Source organism: Rhinoderma darwinii, chromosome 10 (genome assembly GCF_050947455.1).
Source record: "Rhinoderma darwinii isolate aRhiDar2 chromosome 10, aRhiDar2.hap1, whole genome shotgun sequence".
Lineage (NCBI taxonomy): Eukaryota > Metazoa > Chordata > Amphibia > Anura > Rhinodermatidae > Rhinoderma > Rhinoderma darwinii.
Genome location: NC_134696.1, coordinates 89,000,115 through 89,022,104, shown reverse-complemented (window position 1 = coordinate 89,022,104; position 21,990 = coordinate 89,000,115). Strand labels below are relative to the sequence as shown.

Below are 21,990 nucleotides of genomic sequence, written 5' to 3'. Positions count from 1 at the left end.
AAGGGATGGCCAGGCTGAGTGCGCCAGAGAGGGAGAGCAGCTCTCACTTAGACTCTGTTTATGACAAACACCACGGACCCATTAACGGATCTGTCCTATGACCGATTTATTATATTGGATTCTATCGGGTTCCATTAATTTGATGGTAAAACGTTGCATGCAGTACTGTTATTCCTGTTAAAACAGATGGCCATGTAAACAGGGTCTTAGTGAGCCTCCGCTTTGGCTTACAGAAGGGGGTCTCCGGTGCAGAAAACAGGAACGGTTCAATTACTTTTACAGCTAACATTTCCTTTTTTCTGAAATTCTCTTGTCAGCTTTGCTGTGTAGATTGGGACAGAGTCAGCAAAATCATTCATTATAATTAGGGGATGGGAAATGTAATGACTGTACGCATGTTCTGTATGCAACTACCCCGCCACTCTGGGGCAGGGCGACATACTCCATCTCTTCCTAGGGACTGTATTCGTCTATTGACACATTTTTGACTATTAGGGTATGTTCACACGGCCTATGTTCGGCTGTTTTTCGGGCCGTAAACGCCCGAAAAATCGGAAGCAGAACGACTCCAAATATCTGCCGATTGATTTCAATGGGAAAAACGGTGTTCTGTTCCGACGGGCAATTTTCTTACGCGGGCGTTTTGAAAAACGGCCGCGAAAAGAAGTGGATGTCACTTCTTGAGACATTTTTGGAGCTGTTTTTCCACAGACTCTATTGAAAACAGCTCCAAAAACGGCCGTAAAAAATGCCGCGAAAATCGCGAGTGGCTTAAAAAAACGTCTGAAACCGTATTTTCAGACGTTTTTAAGTTTGTGTGTGAACATAGCCTTAAAGGGATTGTCTCATGAAGGCTAGCCCTTTCCATTTACCCTATTACTTAGTTCTAGCCTATAAGCCTGTTGTGTTGCAATGTCCAGCAGATGTTTTATAGCTCTAGCCTAACTCCGCTGCAATTTTATTTAGAAACTTGAATCTTCTACTGAAAATTTTAAAAGGTCATTGTTATAAACACACCACTCAATCCTTGTTTATAAATTTAAAGGACAATTGAAAATTATAAAAAAAACTTTATAAAACCAGTATTATTGACATTTACAACTATGAATTTAGACCTTTCAGATAGTAATTTATTGTTCTGTCACTTTTATTTCCACTTTTCTGCATTGTCAACTCATATTTTTATTTTATTCTGTTCCTGATGATCACAGGAAGATGCAGCTCTCTATCGCCATCTGGCAGCTATCCTTAGGCACTGCTTACTCAGACAAAGTGACGGAGAAGACAGGACAGAGGAATTTCATGGGTAAGAGTCCTGACTGGCACTACAAGGTGAAAATTTATCAGTGACCTAATATATTTGGCGCAACTTCCTTGGGTTCTTTAGACACATTGGGGCAGATTTACTAATGTGTCTGCTCCCGGAATTTGATGTAAAAATACACTTAAATTTTGCACACTTCTTTTAAGAATAGATGTTTGCACCAATCTAGACCCCCCCCCCCAAAAAGCTCAGAAAGGGGTGGAGCTTAAAGGGGCGTGGCTCAAATACACCAAATTGCTCCAAAGACCTGGCGTAATATTCTGTCTCAAAGCCAAATCAAAGGCGGTATAAGGATGAGGAGAGGACTCAAGACTTTTTCTACAAGTCCTGGCACGCTTTTCACTATGATGGGGGGTGTGTGTGTGTGTGTATATATATATATATATATATATATATATATATATATATGTGTGTGTGTAAAATGTTTTAATGGTCTTCACATTACATAGGTAATAACCTCTGTATTCTTGTATAGACATACGGTGAATCTTCTGGTAAACCTGCCCCTGATGTGTCTTGACGTTCTGCTGAGTCCTAAGGTGGATCTTGGCTCCGTGGAGTACATGGGAATGAATATGGACACTGTGGAGGTTCTGCTTCAGTTCCTGGACAGGAGGTTGGACAGGGTCAGTATAGAGGACTTTACTACTTATGACAGAGAGGACCCTGACAGGACATTTCTCAAGAAACACGTTCATGATTACGGTAACCGTCCTTCTAGGTTGCCGGTCTCCTTTTTCGCTTAACTCCCCAAACCATAAATTGTTTAATTAAAGGGGTTTACTCACCATAAGCATTGATAGTATATTCATCGGTGGCAGACGGACTGCTTGGGCTCCACCATTTCTGATTGCCGCAGCCACTGAGATAGTTATAGTGAGCATACAACAATCCATCTATCTATCTATCCATCCATCTATCGTCTATTCCTTCCTGTCTTTCCAGAAAACCCCAATAAATCTTTTCATTATTTACGGTTCAGTAAGTTTGGCTGCAGATAAAAGGCAGCAAAAAGGATAAGGCTGTGGTAGCTTCTTATTTTCTTCTGCAAAGTGCAGGAGCAGAAGTGACAGTGGAGTGATACTAAAGGTCCTTTTACACCGGCCAGTTATCGGGCAAGCGAGCGTTCACAGAAAACTTGTTTCCGATAATTGCCTTGTGTAAACAGGGCAACAATCAGGGGCGTAACTAGGAAAGACTGGGCCCCATAGCAAACTTTTGACTGGGCCCCAGGGTATCACACAACCCCCCCCTTGTATATAGTGCCTCCCTATAGATTCCACCACACAGCGCCCCCCTATAGATCGCACCATACACAGCCCCTGTAGATAACGCCTTACAGCCCCAAATCCCCCCTGTAGATAACGCCATACAGAGTCCCCCTGTAGATAACGCCATAGAGTCCCCCTGTAGATAACGCCATATAGCCCCCCTCCAAAAAAAAAACGGCCTATAGTTTGTCCTACAAAAGACATTCATCCCCTATCCACAGGATAGGGGATACATGTGTGATCGCTGGGACGCCCAGCGATAAGGAGAACGGGGGACAGATAGTCCCCCAAAGTTCTCCATGACAAACCTCGGACTTCCGGCGTCTGCGCAGTTCAATAAAAATGAAAGGGAGCGCTGGTCACGCATTCGCACAAGCGCGACCGGTGCACAATTCATTTCTATGGAGCTGTAGACAGACCCCGGAAGTCCGAGGGTTGTCATGGAGAACTTCGGGGGACTTTCGGTCCCCTGTTCTCCTTATTGCTGGGCGTCCCAGCGATCACACATGTATCCCCTATCCTGTGGATAGGGGATGCATGTCTTTTGTAGGAACAACCCCTTCAGTGGCGTCGCGCTGTAGCAGCAATAGCAGCTGCTAGCGGAGCCTCCGGCCATGCGAGGGGGCCGTGCTGGCGGGTGGCACGTGCCCCCTCATGCTGCGGGCCCCGTAGCAGCCACTACGGCTTCTATAGCGGTAGTTACGCAACTGACAACAATCATCGGCTGATTGTATTGTTTATGCAGCTTAAAATATTATCATTGTCGGATGAAAGGAGCAAACGAGCGCCGATCAACGAGCTGTCTCGTTAATCGGCGCACGTTTACACGGCCCTCGTCGGGCCACGTAATCGGACCCTAACGTGCACAACGACATGCAGATACTTTTGCGGTCACCTCTGCCTGTTGCAAAACACGTTAGCTAAAGGCTAAACACGTTGGAGTGTTTTTCACCAGTACTTGTCATGTTTCTTTTTTCTAGCCCTTTTTGTTATAATAGTTATTTTTCATTTTCGTCACTGTAGGGCCACAAGTTACGAGAGACGCTCACTCCTGTTTTGAACCTTCTTACTGAAAGTTCACGCGTCCATCGAGAGACTCGAAAGTTCATCCGGGCTAAGGTGAGACCGTAATTAATTATTCCCCATCAACATCACTGAACCCAAGCGGTTAATTACATTTGAAACAATGTAAACACACACACACGTCATTATCCGAGTAATCATGAGGCTAAAGGGAGTGGCTTCAATAATAACGTTATAGAACTAAATTTTAGTTTAACGGGGGTTGTTTGGTTTGGAGAACATTTGTTTTTGTAAACTTCCTTTTGGGGAATTTTGGTTAAAAAGGGGGTGGGGGTCCCCATTTAGGACCCTCATCTATCACAAATGCAATGAGCTCTTAAGGACCTAACACATCCATACATTACCTAGTCAGCCCAGTGATTTCAATGTTCACTGTGTAACGCTTAATTTCCCCTGTGGGGGTGCTGCAGGGAAATTAAACACTGCCAGGTTCAGGGACCACAAGTTGCTGAGGTTCCCAAAGGTAAAGGTACTCCTTTAAAACTACAATGCTTACCAGGATGTTTGACTTTTAGGTGTTACCCCCTCTGAGAGATGTAAAGAACCGCCCGGAGGTTGGAAATACCTTGCGCAATAAGCTGGTTCGTCTGATGACCCACGTAGACACAGATGTAAAACATTGTGCGGCAGAATTACTTTTTGTCCTTTGTAAAGAAAATGGTGAGTTGCGGAAGACCCTTGTAATCATGAGTTTATATCTGTTCTAGTGAGAATGTAAAGGGGCAAAATCATTATATATTTTTTGGGGGTTTCAGTATTACTTTATTGAAATACTGCAAGGATTTTTTTTTTCAGGTCTGTTTATATAAAAATAATAATACATGTTAATATATTAAAGGGGTTATCCGGGGACCAAAAATTGCTTTGCATTCATATTGTTATGTAAAAAGAAGTCACTTACTAATTTACCTCAATTAAAAATTTGGTACTAAATGGTGCCGTTCAAACCCGGTGAATTGTTCCCGGAAGTCCTGGGGGTTTTCTAATATTGATGACGCGCCAACACGGCCCCGCGTGACTGAGGGCTTGCTTCCTGTGCTGTTCGTTTCGGCGTGTTATCAATGGCATGACCGCAAGGGGCTGTCACCGAATTTTTAGTTAAAGTACATTAGTAAGTGACTTCTTTTTACATATAAATATGAAAGGAAAGCAATTTTTGGAATTTTTGGTCCCCCCGGATAACTACTTTAAGGTTTTTACATGTGCTGCCATCTATTGGCCGAGCAGGCTACACTGCAGACTGGGACAGAAACAAGTATCTCGTTTTACAGCCTACAGTGAAATTAAACGCTTTGATTATAACTGATAGGCAGAAGATAAATGACGAAATGATAGTTGTATTGGACTGACTCAGAAAAGACCCAATAAGAGTGAGGGGCATGGTTATCTAGGAGGGACGAGTGATGTCACAGTTAGAAGTGAGTGGGTTTATTTGGGAAGTGCTGCTGATGTCACTGCCCCTTTTAAAGTTCATTGAATTTTAAGCATCTCTCCTGCTGTGAGGAGGGGATAGAACTTTACTCTTAACCCGTTAGTGACCAGCAACATATCTTTTCACGTTGGTCACTAACGGGGCTTTTGCTGGGCCTCTGCCTTTTCACGGTGGTCTAGTCTAAGTCCTGTAAGGGTGTCCTGTGTGGGCTGGAGAGGGCGTTCAGCTGTCAGACAGCCAGGCTCTTGCCCTAATGGCCGGGATCAGAGTTACCTCTGATCCCGGCCGTTTAACCCCTTAGATGCCATGGTCACTAGTGATCATGGCATATGAGCGGTTTCAGAGGGAGGGGGGCTCACTCTGTCACTGATCAATGGCCCACTGTCACCGTTCGGCAGCCCCCAGGCCTGCATTATAGGAGTGATCAAAAGATCGCATTGTGAAGTGGGACTAAAAAAGAATGAGTGTGAAATCAAAATTATTGAAAAGTAAAAAAAAAAAAAAAAAAAAGTGAAAGAAATTTTTTGGGCCATAAAAACATGCTTTTATTTTGTAAAAGTGTGAAGAAAATTACATTGTATAAGTATAATATATATTTGGATCATAATGACCCGAACAATGTTCTTTAAACCGCAAGGTGAACAGCATAAAAAAAATGGCGAAAATGGAGAAATGCGACGATCGAAAAACAAAATATTTTTGTTAACTTTTTTTTTTTTTTTAATTGTACAGAAGTAGTAAAACTTAAAAAAAAATTGTACGTATTTGGTGTCGCTATAATTGCATCGACCCAGAGAATAAAAGTAACCTGTTATTTTCGCAGAGTGAACTGCATACATTTAAAACGCAAACAATGGCGTTATTGCTGGCTTTCTTTTTTTTTCCATTGCCCCCAAAAAAAGTTGTTAAAAGTTCATCAAAAAATTACATTTGGCGCTACTACAAAATTAGACTCATCCCACAAAAAATAAGTCCTCATACAGCTATGTGAAAATAAAAAAAAAAGTTATAGCTCTTTTAAGTCATATAAATCGGCTGGTCATTAAGGGGTTAAGAGCTGCCTTCAGGAAGTTAAAAACAAAACAAAATACAAAACCAAATTCAATTGTGGGAAAAAAAAAAAAAAAGACTGAAGCAGGAGACACGCACGGCGCTATGTGCTGCCCCCTACTGGTCACTTCTGCAGGGAGAAATCTAGCCTGGCCTACAGCTGAATTCATGAAGTGCAGGGAGCATAGCGTGGTCACCAGGGCCGATATTTCTAGTTGCTATGGCGACCGTGCGACTAGGTTTAGCCCAGCTCTGTTATAACATATTACCTAATATTGATTATAACGACATGATAATTTTTCCCTTTTGGATTACAGTGTCTCGTTTTGTGAAATACACCGGATACGGTAATGCTGCTGGCCTGCTTGCTGCCCGGGGATTGCTGGCGGGTGGACGTGGAGAAGGGCGATACTCTGAGGATGAAGACACGGATACAGAGGAATACAGAGAAGCCAAACCGAAGTCAGTGCACCTCACAGTATCATTGTGACCAGCAGAATACCATACGCGCTTAGTGGGGTGACCACATGATGGAGCAAAAACCACGGGAAAAAACGGCTAAAATTGTGGAGGCGTCTTTTTTTTTACCGCGAGCAAAAAAACGCTTGCGGGAAAAATAAGCGACATTCCTGATCTTGAGCCGTTTTCTGCCTCAAAAACCCCATTGAAATCAATGGGAGATGGAAATAAACTGGTTTTTTTTGTCACGATTTTTTACGCATTTCTTGACGTGTTTTTAGTAAAAAACCGCTTGCGGTTATTCCATCTTTCTGTTGAAGAGATAGGTAAAGAAAAAAAGCTTAAAAAAACACGCGGCGAAAATTTTTCAAAACCGCAGTATGCTTATTCTTTACTAGACGTTCGCTACAGATTTCTACAGCAAAATACTCACATAAAAACTAGTTTGCTGCGGAAAGATAGGACGGAAATACCGCTAATGTGAATCCAGGCTAATGGAAATATTTGCACATCTTCCATGTTTTGGACCCCCATCAAGCTAATGAAGCCCTGTTCTGTCCTAGTCATGTGATGATCACACAGGTGCACGGCTCGTTATAAGACACCGCTCTAATAACTGTGCACCTGTGTGATCATCACATGACAGATTTTATTCACTGGAAGTAAAATATTAAGTTTTCTATTGAAAGACGGCAAGCAGAGATTTTGAAAACCTTGAGAAATTGAGACACGTCAAGAATCACAAGACAGGATTTTGCGGTAATTTCCTTTTTGTCCTTCTTTCCGTTTTTAAAGTCTTTGTTTTATTCTATGTGTGCAGCATTAACCCTGTGACTGGACGTGTGGAAGAGAAGCAGCCCAACCCTATGGATGGGATGACGGATGAGCAGAAGGAGTACGAAGCTATGAAGCTGGTCAGCATGTTTGACAAGTTATCTCGGTGAGAGATCCACTACTTTGGCTGTCCTTTGTCATTTTTATTTTATGCCGGAATTCAATAGGATTTACAGTAACTAATATGCTACCATGGTATAGTGTATGCAGCTCTGGTTAATAGTATAAAACAGCCAAGTGCACGGTGGTCGGACTCCTATCCCCTTAGGCCAGGGGTCTCAAACTCGGCCGGGTAAGTGGGCAACATATAGAAAAAAATGTGACGTTGACGGGCCGCATTACTTTCAAATTTGATACAATACAAAATTATTGTTAATCAATTAGTTATTTGAACTACTATAATAATACTATATTACTAGAATAATAATACTACATGACTATAATACTACATTACTATAATACTACATTACTATAATACTATATTACTAGAATAATAATACTACATGACTATAATACTACATGACTATAATACTACATGACTATAACACTACATTACTATAATACTACATTACTATACTAATACTACATTACTATACTAATACTACATTACTATAATACTACATTACTATAATAATACTACATGACTATAATACTACATTACTATAACAATACTACATTACTATAACAATACTACATTACCATAATAATACATTACTATAATAATACTACATTACTATAACAATACTACATTACTATAATACTACATTACTATAAGAATACTACATTACTATAATAATACTACATTACTCTAATAATACTACATTACTATAATACTACATTACTATAATAATACTACATTACTATAATAATACTACATTACTATAATAATACATTACTATAATAATACATTACTATAACAATACTACATTACTATAATACTACATTACAATAACAATACTACATTACTATAATACTACATTACTATAACAATACTACATTACAATAATAATACTACATTACAATAATAATACTACATTACTATAACACTACATTACTATAACACTACATTACTATAACAATACTACATTACTATAACAATACTACATTACTATAATAATACATTACTATAATAATACATTACTATAACAATACTACATTACTATAATACTACATTACTATAATACTACATTACTATAATAATACTACATTACCATAATAATACATTACTATAATACTACATTACTATAACAATACTACATTACTATAACACTACATTACTATAACAATACTACATTACTATAACAATACTACATTACCATAATAATACATTACTATAATAATACTACATTACTATAACAATACTACATTACTATAACAATACTACATTACTATAATACTACATTACTATAACAATACTACATTACTATAACAATACTACATTACTATAACCATACTACATTACTATAACAATACTACATTACTATAATAACACTACATTACTATAATAACACTACATTACTATAACAATACTACATTACTATAATACTACTACATTACTATAATACTACATTACTATAACAATACTACATTACTATAATACTACATTACTATAATAATACTACATTACTATAATAATACTACATTACTATAATACCATAACAATACTACATTACTATAATACCACATTACTATATTACTATACTACTACATTACTATAATAATACTACATTACTATAACACTACATTACTATAACACTACATTACTATAACACTACATTACTATAATACTACATTACTATAATACTACATTACTATAATAATACTACGTTACTATAATACTACATTACTATAATACTACTACATTACTATAATACTACTACATTACTATAATACTACTACATTACTATAATACTACTACATTACTATAATACTACTACATTACTATAATACTACATTACTATAACAATACTACATTACTATAACAATACTACATTACTATAACAATACTACATTACTATAATAATACTACATCACTATAATAACACTACATTACTATAATAATACTACATTACTATAATACTACATTACTATAATAATACTATATTACTATAATACTACATTACTATAACACTACATTACTATAACACTACATTACTATAACAATACATTACTATAATAATACTACGTTACTATAATACTACATTACTATAACACTACATTACTATAACACTACATTACTATAATACTACATTACTATAATACTACATTACTATAACACTACATTACTATAATACTACATTACTATAATACTACATTACTATAATAATACTACATTACTATAATAATACTACATTACTATAATAATACTATATTACTATAATACTACATTACTATAATACTACATTACTATAATAATACTACATTACTATAATAATACTACATTACTATAATAATACTACATTACTATAATAATACTACATTACTATAATAATACTATATTACTATAATACTACATTACTATAATACTACATTACTATAATACTACATTACTATAATACTACGTTACTATAATACTACATTACTATAATACTACATTACTATAATAATATTACATTACTATAACAATACTACATTACTATAACACTACATTACTATAATAATACTACATTACTATAATACTACATTACTATAATACTACATTACTATAATAATACATTACTATAATAATACTACGTTACTATAATACTATACTACTACATTACTATAATAATACTACATTACTATAATACTACATTACTATAACAATACTACATTACTATAACAATACTACATTACTATAATACTACATTACTATAATACTACATTACTATAATAATACTACATTACTATAATAATACTACATTACTATAATACTACATTACTATAACAATACTACATTACTATAACAATACTACATTACTATAACACTACTATAATACTACATTACTATAACACTACATTACTATAACACTACATTACTATAACACTACATTACTATAATACTACATTACTATAATAATACATTACTATAATAATACTACGTTACTATAATACTACATTACTATAATACTACATTACTATAATAATACTACATTACTATAATAATACATTACTATAATAATACTACATTACTATAATACTACATTACTATAACACTACATTACTATAATAATACTACATTACTATAATACTACATTACTATAATACTACATTACTATAATAATACTACATTACTATAATAATACATTACTATAATAATACTACATTACTATAATACTACATTACTATAATACTACATTACTATAATAATACATTACTATAATAATACTACGTTACTATAATACTACTACGTTACTATAATACTACATTACTATAATAATATTACATTACTATAACAATACTACATTACTATAATACTACATTACTATAACACTACATTACTATAATACTACATTACTATAACACTACATTACTATAACACTACATTACTATAACAATACTACATTACTATAACACTACATTACTATAACAATACTACATTACTATGATACTACATTACTATAATACTACATTACTATAATAATACTACATTACTATAATACATTACTATAATAATACTACGTTACTATAATACTACATTACTATAATAATACATTACTATAATAATACATTACTATAACAATACTACATTACTATAACAATACTACATTACTATAATACTACATTACTATAACAATACTACATTACTATAACAATACTACATTACTATAATAATACTACATTACTATAATACTACATTACTATAACAATACTACATTACTATAATACTACATTACTATAATACTACATTACTATAATAATACTACATTACTATAATAATACTACATTACTATAATACTACATTACTGTAATACTACATTACTATAACAATACTACATTACTATAATACTACTACATTACTATAACAATACTACATTACTATAACAATACTACATTACTATAATACTACATTACTGTAATACTACATTACTATAACAATACTACATTACTATAATAATACTACATTACTATAATACCACATTACTATAATACTACATTACTATAATAATAATAATACTACATTACTATAATACTACATTACTATAACAATACTACATTACTATAATATTACATTACTATAATACTACATTACTATAATAATAATAATACTACATTACTATAACAATACTACATTACTATAATAATAACAATACTACATTACTATAACAATACTACATTACTATAATACTACATTACTATAACAATACTACATTACTATAATACTACATTACTATAACACTACATTACTATAACACTACATTACTATAATAATACTACATTACTATAATAATACTACATTACTATAATAATACTACATTACTATAACACTACATTGCTATAATAATACTACATTGCTATAATAGTACTACATTACTATAACACTACATTACTATAACAATACTACATTACTATAATACTACATTACTATAATACTACTACATTACTATAATACTACATTACTATAATACTACTACATTACTATAATACTACATTACTATAATACTACATTACTATAACAATACTACATTACTATAATACTACATTACTATAATACTACATTACTATAACAATACTACATTACTAAAATACTACATTACTATAATACTACATTACTATAACAATACTACATTACTATAACACTACATTACTATATTTAAAACATAAAATGTACCAAAGGGAAGCCTATTGGATTTTTCGACTAAATACCAGAGTACCACACGGTCTGAACTTAAGAAAGGAACTCATGTTCCACTACTAAAATATCAATACATAATAGTAAATCAAATAATGATTGCCCAAACAATGCGCTTAACATATCATATAATCACAGGAAAATGTAATCTCCCATACATAACATCAAATTATTAGTTCATTTACAATCCTAAAAATGAAGGGAGACACATAATCCAATGAAACATACTTTCATAACTACAAAACTATATAGTCAAGATAACCAAGGTTTTTTCACCCCCACAAGAATATTATCAATTTATAATTATATTTAATTCTGTTTTAACCAGCCATATAGATCAACAAGTACAAACAAAAACAACACCAAAGAGATATATATGCCTTTTTAGCCTTCCACACACATTGTCCTTTAATAAAAATCTAACTTTTAATTTTCCCTTCGTTGCTATTCAGCCATCATACACACCACACTGACTATATGCGATTTAAAAAATGCAAGTGAATTTTTTATACACAGACCCGCTCCTGCACTCATCCAAAATGCACTACTAGTTTCAATATATGTTATATATACATACGTATGATCTATTAGTTGGAAAAGAGAAAATACATCTTATAAATACAACAACAAGTAACAATGAGTATTGAAAATAAAAGATCAAAATACTTACCAACCAGACGAATCCCGAGTTCATGACTGAATGGGGGCGGGCAGCAGCAGACTGACGTTTGCGTTCCAACAGGGGAAGTTTCCTGAAACGCAATCAAATAAACAGATGTCACCCCGGATATATAAATTCTACATTCGCAGTCAGTAATCACAAGCCATGATTAAGAACGCAAGTGGCGTTCGAAACGCGTAGGCCATCTATTCTATATACCCATTTCTTGGCAACACAGGACATTTCTATTCCATCATTTTTTCTATTGATCCTCAATTTTAACTAATCAAATTAAAACTTGGAAAAAGTTTATTTTTACAATTTTTTCAGCGCTGGATCTACCTCTTTTTCCTTCACTACATTACTATAATAATACTACATTACTATAACAATACTACTGCACTACTATAATAATACTACATTACTATAATACTACATTACTATAACAATACTACATTACTATAATACTACATTACTATAATACTACATTACTATAATACTACATTACTATAACAATACTACTGCACTACTATAATAATACTACATTACTATAACACTACATTACTATAATAACACTACATTACTATAATAACACTACATTACTATAATAACACTACATTACTATAATACTACATTACTATAACACTACATTACTATAACACTACATTACTATAATAATACTATATTACTATAATACTACATTACTATAACAATACTACATTACATTACTATAATAATACTACATTACCATAATAATACATTACTATAATAATACTACATTACTATAACACTACATTACTATAATAATACTATATTACTATAACACTACATTACTATAATAATACTATATTACTATAATACTACATTACTATAATACTACATTACTATAATACTACATTACTATAATACTACATTACTATAACACTACATTACTATAATACCACATTACTATAATACTACATTACTATAATAATACTACATTACTATAATAATACTACATTACTATAATAATACTACATTACTATAACACTACATTACTATAATAACACTACATTACTATAATAATACTACATTACTATAATAATACTACATTACTATAATACTACATTACTATAATAATACTACAATACTGTTTTGGTGTAACTTGGATAATGGATAGCAAGATTGGAGGTTTTCTTCAGTGCACAGTTTGTCATATGTATACACGACTGGAGCCGGAGTTCCAGGGTGAATATCTCTGTGGCAGATGTGAGCATGTTGTTCACCTGGAAGCTCGCATTAGAGATCTGGAGGAGCAAAATGCAACACTGAGGAGGATAGACAATTTTGAGCGGAGCTTGCTGCTCACAGAGCATGCAGTTAGTGGGTTAGAACTGGAGGGTGAAGACATGGGTGAGCAGGATCAGGTAAGTAGCTGGGTTAATGTAGTTAGGGGCAGTAGAAAGGGGTCAAAGACAAGGAAGGCCGATCCGGTTTCTGGCATTCCAAGCAAAATTGCCAGGTTGGGTGATGATGCGAGGGTGTCAGTCTCAGAAAAGGCAGCCCTAGTGGATACTGATCTCCCTGACAGCCGGGAGAACAGCCCAGCTAGTAGTCGGCGGGATGGTAATGCAGGTAAGCCAAGACAATTGATAGTTGTAGGGGATTCTATAATCGGGAAGACGGATAGAATAATTTGTCGCCAAGACCGCCTCAACCGAATGGTTTTCTGTCTCCCTGGTGCCAGGGTTCGGCATGTGGTGGAACGGGTGGACAAATTGCTGGGAGGGGTGATGATCCAGCTGTCGTGGTCCATGTCGGTACCAACGACAGAATAAATGGTAGGTGGAGGAGCCTTAAGAATAATTTTAAAGAACTAGGCTACAAGCTGAAGGGAAGGACCTCCAAGGTTGTATTCTCAGGAATACTGCCTGTGCCATGCGCATCACAGGAAAGACAGCGGGAGCTCAGGGAGTTAAATGCATGGCTGAAGTCTTGGTGTAGAGGAGAAGGATTTGGGTTCCTAGAGCACTGGGCTGACTTTTCATTGGGGTACAAACTGTATTCTGCAGATGATTTGCACCTAAATGGAAGGGGGTCCGCTGTGCTGGGGGAGAGAATTCTAGCTGGGGTGGCGGAGTATTTAAACTAGGGCTGAGGAGGGAGGTCAATGTAGAAAAAAAAGGGGTAGCCAGGTTAGAGAGGGGTCAGACTATATTGGTGGGGGGAGAAACAGAATGTGGGGAGAGGACTAGACAACAAGATAAGGAGATCCTTTCGTTACAAAACATCAGTGTAAATAAAAAGGACCGATTAATGTCAAATCACATTTCTGATAATAAAAGTGAAAAACTGACAGGCAAGTTAAAGTGTATGTTCACAAATGCCAGAAGTCTAGCAAGCAAAATGGGGGAGCTGGAGGCCTTGATACTGGAAGAAAATATAGATATAGTTGGTGTTGCTGAAACATGGCTGGACTCTTCACATGACTGGGCTGTAAATCTACAGGGTTTTACACTTTTTCGTAAAGACAGGACAAATAGGAAAGGTGGTGGTGTATGTCTGTATGTGAGAAGTGATATGAAGGCGAGTGTGAAAGAGACAATAGTGGGTGAAGACTGTGAGGAGGTTGAAACCTTGTGGGTGGAACTAGAAAGGGAGGTAAACACTGAAAAAATTACTTTTGGTGTAATCTATAGACTCCCCAATATAACTGAGGAGATGGAAGGTCAGATATATAAACAGATGGAGCGGGCTGCACAGGCGGGTTCTGTAGTGATAATGGGAGATTTTAATTTCCGGGATATTAATTGGTGTCATGGTTCGGCTTCAACTGCAAAGGGGAGACATTTCCTCAACCTGTTGCAGGAAAATTTTATGGGCCAGTTTGTGGAAGACCCGACTAGAGGTGAAGCTCTGTTGGATCTGGTCATTTCTAATAATGCAGATCTTGTTGGGAATGTCAATGTTCGTGAAAACCTCGGTAACAGTGATCATAATATAGTTAAATTTTACCTATACTGTAAAAAACAAACGCAGGCTGGGAGGGCAAAAACATTTAATTTTAAGAAAGCCAATTTCCCCAGGATGAGGGCTGCAATTCAGGATATAGACTGGGAAGAACTAATGTCAAATAATGGTACAAATGATAAATGGGAGATTTTCAAATCTACTTTGAGTTATTATAGTGCAAAATTTATTCCTACAGGTAATAAGTATAAACGACTCAAATTAAACCCCACATGGCTTACACCTTCTGTGAAAGGGGCAATACATGACAAAAAAAGGGCATTTAAAAAATACAAATCTGAGGGTACAGCTGTAGCCTTTGTAAAATATAAAGAGCTTAATAAAATCTGTAAAAATGTAATAAAATTAGCAAAAATACAAAATGAAAGGCAGGTGGCCAAGGATAGTAAAACAAATCCTAAAAAATTCTTCAAGCATATAAATGCAAAAAAGCCAAGGTCTGAACATGTAGGACCCCTAGATAATGGTAAGGGCATGACCACACATGGCGGAATTCCTCCGCAACTGTCCGCATCCATGCCGCACAGAATCTGCGTTGCAGATTCTGCTGCGGATCTGCACAAAATGTGCAGTACATTGATGCGGACTAGCTGCTGCGGACTGCGGGAAAAGTGCTTCCCTTCTCCCTATCAGTGCAGGATAGAGAGAAGGGACAGCACTTTCCCTAGTGAAAGTAAACGACTTTCATACTTACCGGCCGTTGTCTTGGTGACGCGTCCCTCTTTCGGCATCCAGCCCGACCTCCCTGGATGACGCGCCAGTCCATGTGACCGCTGCAGCCTGTGCTTGGCCTGTGATTGGCTGCAGCCGTCACTTACACTGAATCGTCATCCTGGGAGGCCGGACTGGAGACAGACGCAGGGAGTTCTCGGTAAGTATGAACTTATATATTTTTTTACAGATACATGTATATTGAGATCGGTAGTCACTGTCCCGGGTGCAGAAACAGTTACTGCCGATCGCTTAACTCTTTCAGCACCCTGGACAGTGACTATTTACAGACGTCTCCTAGCAACGCTCCCGTCATTACGGGAGCCCCATTGACTTCCTCAGTCTGGCTGTAGACCTAGAAATACATAGGTCCAGCCAGAATGAAGAAATGTCAAGTTAAAAAAGCAAGACGCATCCGCAGCACACATGACATGTGCATGACAGCTGCGGACTTCATTGCGGAACTTTGAATCTCCATTGAAGTCAATGGAGAAATTCCGCCATGAGTCCGCCACTGCTCCGCAACAGACAGAGCATGCTGCGGACACCAAATTCCGCTCCGCAGCCTATGCTCCGCAGCGGAATTGTACGCATCGTGTAAACGAACACTGCTAAATTAAAGTGAAAGTCAATGGAGAAACGGCTCCGCTGCGGATTAACGCTGCGGAGTGTCCGCAGCGGAATTTAAGTGAAATTCCGCCATGTGTGAACCCGCCCTAATGGGGAGTTGATCACAGGGGATCAAGAGAAGGCAGAGTTACTAAATGGGTTCTTTAGCTCTGTATATACAACAGAAGAAAGAGCAGCTGATGTAGCCGGTGCCAGTGCTGTTAATATATCAGTTGATATACTGAATTGGATGAATGTAGAGATGGTCCAAGCTAAATTAAATAAAATAAATGTGCACAAGGCCCCGGGACCAGATGGGTTACACCCTAGAATTCTTAAAGAGCTTAGTTCAGTTATTTCTGTCCCCCTTTTCATAATATTCAGAGAATCTCTAGTGACTGGTATAGTGCCAAGGGACTGGCGCAGCGCAAATGTGGTGCCTATTTTCAAAAAGGGCTCTAGGTCTTCCCCGGCTAATTATAGACCAGTAAGCTTAACATCCATCGTGGGGAAAATGAGGGGCTATTGAGGGACCATATACAGGATTATGTGACAATAAATAGCATTATAAGTGACAGCCAGCACGGTTTTACTAAGGACAGAAGTTGTCAAACTAACCTAATCTGTTTTTATGAAGAGGTGAGCAGAAGTCTAGACAGAGGGGCCGCTGTGGATTTAGTGTTTTTGGACTTTGCAAAGGCATTTGACACTGTCCCCCATAGACGCCTAATGGGTAAATTAAGGACTATAGGTTTAGAAAATATAGTTTGTAATTGGATTGAGAATTGGCTCAAGGACCGTATCCAGAGAGTTGTGGTCAATGATTCCTTCTCTGAATGGTCACCGGTTATAAGTGGTGTACCCCAGGGTTCAGTGCTGGGACCACTATTATTCAACTTATTTATTAATGATATAGAGGATGGGATTAATAGCACTATTTCTATTTTTGCAGATGACACCAAGCTATGCAATATAGTTCAGACTATGGAAGATGTTCATGAATTACAGGCAGATTTAAACAAACTAAGTGTTTGGGCGTCCACTTGGCAAATGAAGTTTAATGTAGATAAATGTAAAGTTATGCATCTTGGTACCAACAACCTGCATGCATCATATGTCCTAGGGGGCGCTACACTGGCGGATTCACTTGTTGAGAAGGATCTGGGTGTACTTGTAAATCATAAACTCAATAACAGCATGCAGTGTCAATCAGCTGCTTCAAAGGCCAGCAGGATATTGTCGTGTATTAAAAGAGGCATGGACTCGCGGGACAGGGATGTAATAATGCCACTTTACAAAGCATTAGTGAGGCCTCATCTAGAATATGCAGTTCAGTTCTGGGCTCCAGTTCATAGAAAGGATGCCCTGGAGTTGGAAAAAATACAAAGAAGAGCAACGAAGCTCATTAGGGGCATGGAGAATTTAAGTTATGAGGAAAGATTGAAAGAATTAAACCTATTTAGCCTTGAAAAAAGAAGACTAAGGGGGGACATGATTAACTTATATAAATATATTAATGGCACATACAAAAAATATGGTGAAATCCTGTTCCTTGTAAAACCCCCTCAAAAAACAAGGGGGCACTCCCTCCGTCTGGAGAAAAAAAGGTTCAAGCTGCAGAGGCGACAAGGCTTCTTTACAGTGAGAACTGTGAATTTATGGAATAGCCTACCGCAGGAGCTGGTCACAGCAGGGACAGTAGATGGCTTTAAAAAAGGGTTAGATAATTTCCTAGAACAAAAAAATATAAGCTCCTATGTGTAGAAATTTTTCCTTCCCTTTTCCCTTCCCTTGGTTGAACTTGATGGACATGTGTCTTTTTTTCAGCCGTACTAACTATGTACATTACTATAACACTACATTACTATAAAACTACATTACTATAATAACACTACATTACTATAATAACACTACATTACTATAATACTACATTACTATAATAATACTACATTACTATAATAATAATACTACATTACTATAATAATAATACTACATTACTATAATACCACATTACTATAATACCACATTACTATAATAATACTACATTACTATAACACTACATTACTATAATACTACATTACTATAATAATACTACATTACTATAATACTACAACATTACTATAATACTACATTACTATAACAATACTACATTACTATAATACTACTACATTACTATAATACTACTACATTACTATAATACTACATTACTATAATACCACATTACTATAATACTACATTACTATAATACTACTACATTACTATAATACTACATTACTATAATACTACATTACTATAATACTACACTACTATAATAATACTACATTACTATAATAATACTACATTACCATAACACTACATTACTATAATACTAAATTACTATAATACTACAAGACTATAATAATACATTACTATAATACTACATTACTATAATAATACTACATTACTATAATAATACTACATTACTATAATACTACTACATTACTATAACAATACATTACTATAATAATACTACATTACTATAACACTACATTACTATAATACTACAACATTACTATAATACTACATTACTATAATAATAATACTACATTACTATAATAATACTACATTACTATAATACCACATTACTATAATACTACATTACTATAATAATACTACATTACTATAATACCACATTACTATAATACTACATTACTATAATACTACATTACTATAATACTACATTACTATAATACTACTACATTACTATAATACTACATTACTATAATACTACATTACTATAATAATACTACATTACTATAATACTACACTACTATAATAATACTACATTACTATAACAATACTACATTACCATAACACTACATTACTATAATACTAAATTACTATAATAATACTAAAAGACTATAATAATACATTACTATAATACTACATTACTATAACAATACTACATTACTATAATAATACTACATTACTATAATACTACACTACTATAATAATACTACATTACTATAATAATACTATATTACTATAACAATACTACATTACTATAACACTACATTACTATAACACTACATTACTATAATAATACTACATTACTATAATAACACTACATTACTATAATACTACATTACTATAATAATACTACATTACTATAATAATAATACTACATTACTATAATACCACATTACTATAATAATACTACATTACTATAACACTACATTACTATAATAACACTACATTACTATAATAATACTACATTACTATAACAATACTACATTACTATAACAATACTACATTACTATAATAATACTACATTACTATAATAATAATACTACATTACTATAATACTACATTACTATAATAATAACACTACATTACTATAATACTACATTACTATAACACTACATTACTATAATAACACTACATTACTATAATACTACATTACTATAATAATACTACATTACTATAACAATACTACATTACTATAATAATACTACATTACTATAATACTACATTACTATAATACTACATTACTATAATACTACATTACTATAATAATACTACATTACTATAATACTACACTACTATAACAATACTACATTACCATAACACTACATTACTATAATACTACATTACTATAATACTACAAGACTATAATAATACATTACTATAATAATACATTACTATAATACTACAAGACTATAATAATACATTACTATAACAATACTACATTACTATAACAATACTACATTACTATAACAATACTACATTACTATAACAATACTACATTACTATAATACTACACTACTATAACAATACTACATTACTATAATAATACATTACTATAATAATACTACATTACTATAATAATAATACTACATTACTATAATACTACATTACTATAATAATACTACATTACTATAATAATACTACATTACTATAATAATACTACATTACTATAACAATACTACATTACTATAATAATACTACATTACTATAATAATACTACATTACTATAATACTACATTACTATAATAATACTACATTACTATAATAATACTACATTACTATAACAATACTACATTACTATAATACTACATTACTATAACAATACTACATTACTATAATAATACTACATTACTATAATAATACTACATTACTATAATACTACATTACTATAATACTACTACATTACTATAATACTACATTACTATAATAATACTACATTACTATAATACTACACTACTATAATAATACATTACTATAACAATACTACATTACCATAACACTACATTACTATAATACTACATTACTATAATACTACATTACTATAATAATACTACAAGACTATAATAATACATTACTATAATACTACATTACTATAATACTACATTACTATAACAATACTACATTACTATAATACTACATTACTATAACAATACTACATTACTATAATAATACTACATTACTATAACACTACATTACTATAATACTACATTACTATAATAATACTACGTTACTATAACAATACTACGTTACTATAATACTACATTACTATAATACTACATTACTATAACAATACTACATTACTATAACACTACATTACTATAATACTACATTACTATAACACTACATTACTATAATAATACTACATTACTATAACACTACATTACTAGAATACTACATTACTATAATAATACTACATTACTATAACAATAC

The 21,990-nt window shown here is 33.9% G+C and overlaps 1 protein-coding gene and 1 long non-coding RNA gene across 3 annotated transcripts in view; one reads left to right on the top strand and one right to left on the bottom strand.

The window, feature by feature from the left end:
* The window catches only part of LOC142662182 (uncharacterized), a 63,935-nt gene that overhangs the window by 2,831 nt on the left and 39,114 nt on the right, over positions 1–21,990 (bottom strand). The window contains exon 2 of the long non-coding RNA XR_012850880.1: positions 12,955–13,036. This is a non-coding gene — a long non-coding RNA (uncharacterized LOC142662182). The remainder of the gene's footprint in view (positions 1–12,954; positions 13,037–21,990) is intronic.
* Positions 1–21,990, top strand: part of RIC8A (RIC8 guanine nucleotide exchange factor A) — a 67,755-nt gene that overhangs the window by 39,005 nt on the left and 6,760 nt on the right. For both annotated transcript variants that reach the window (XM_075840212.1, XM_075840213.1), the window contains exons 4-9: positions 1,212–1,306; positions 1,800–1,950; positions 3,619–3,714; positions 4,194–4,338; positions 6,478–6,622; positions 7,440–7,559. In XM_075840212.1, the coding sequence (XP_075696327.1) occupies positions 1,212–1,306; positions 1,800–1,950; positions 3,619–3,714; positions 4,194–4,338; positions 6,478–6,622; positions 7,440–7,559 (752 nt within the window). The remainder of the gene's footprint in view (positions 1–1,211; positions 1,307–1,799; positions 1,951–3,618; positions 3,715–4,193; positions 4,339–6,477; positions 6,623–7,439; positions 7,560–21,990) is intronic.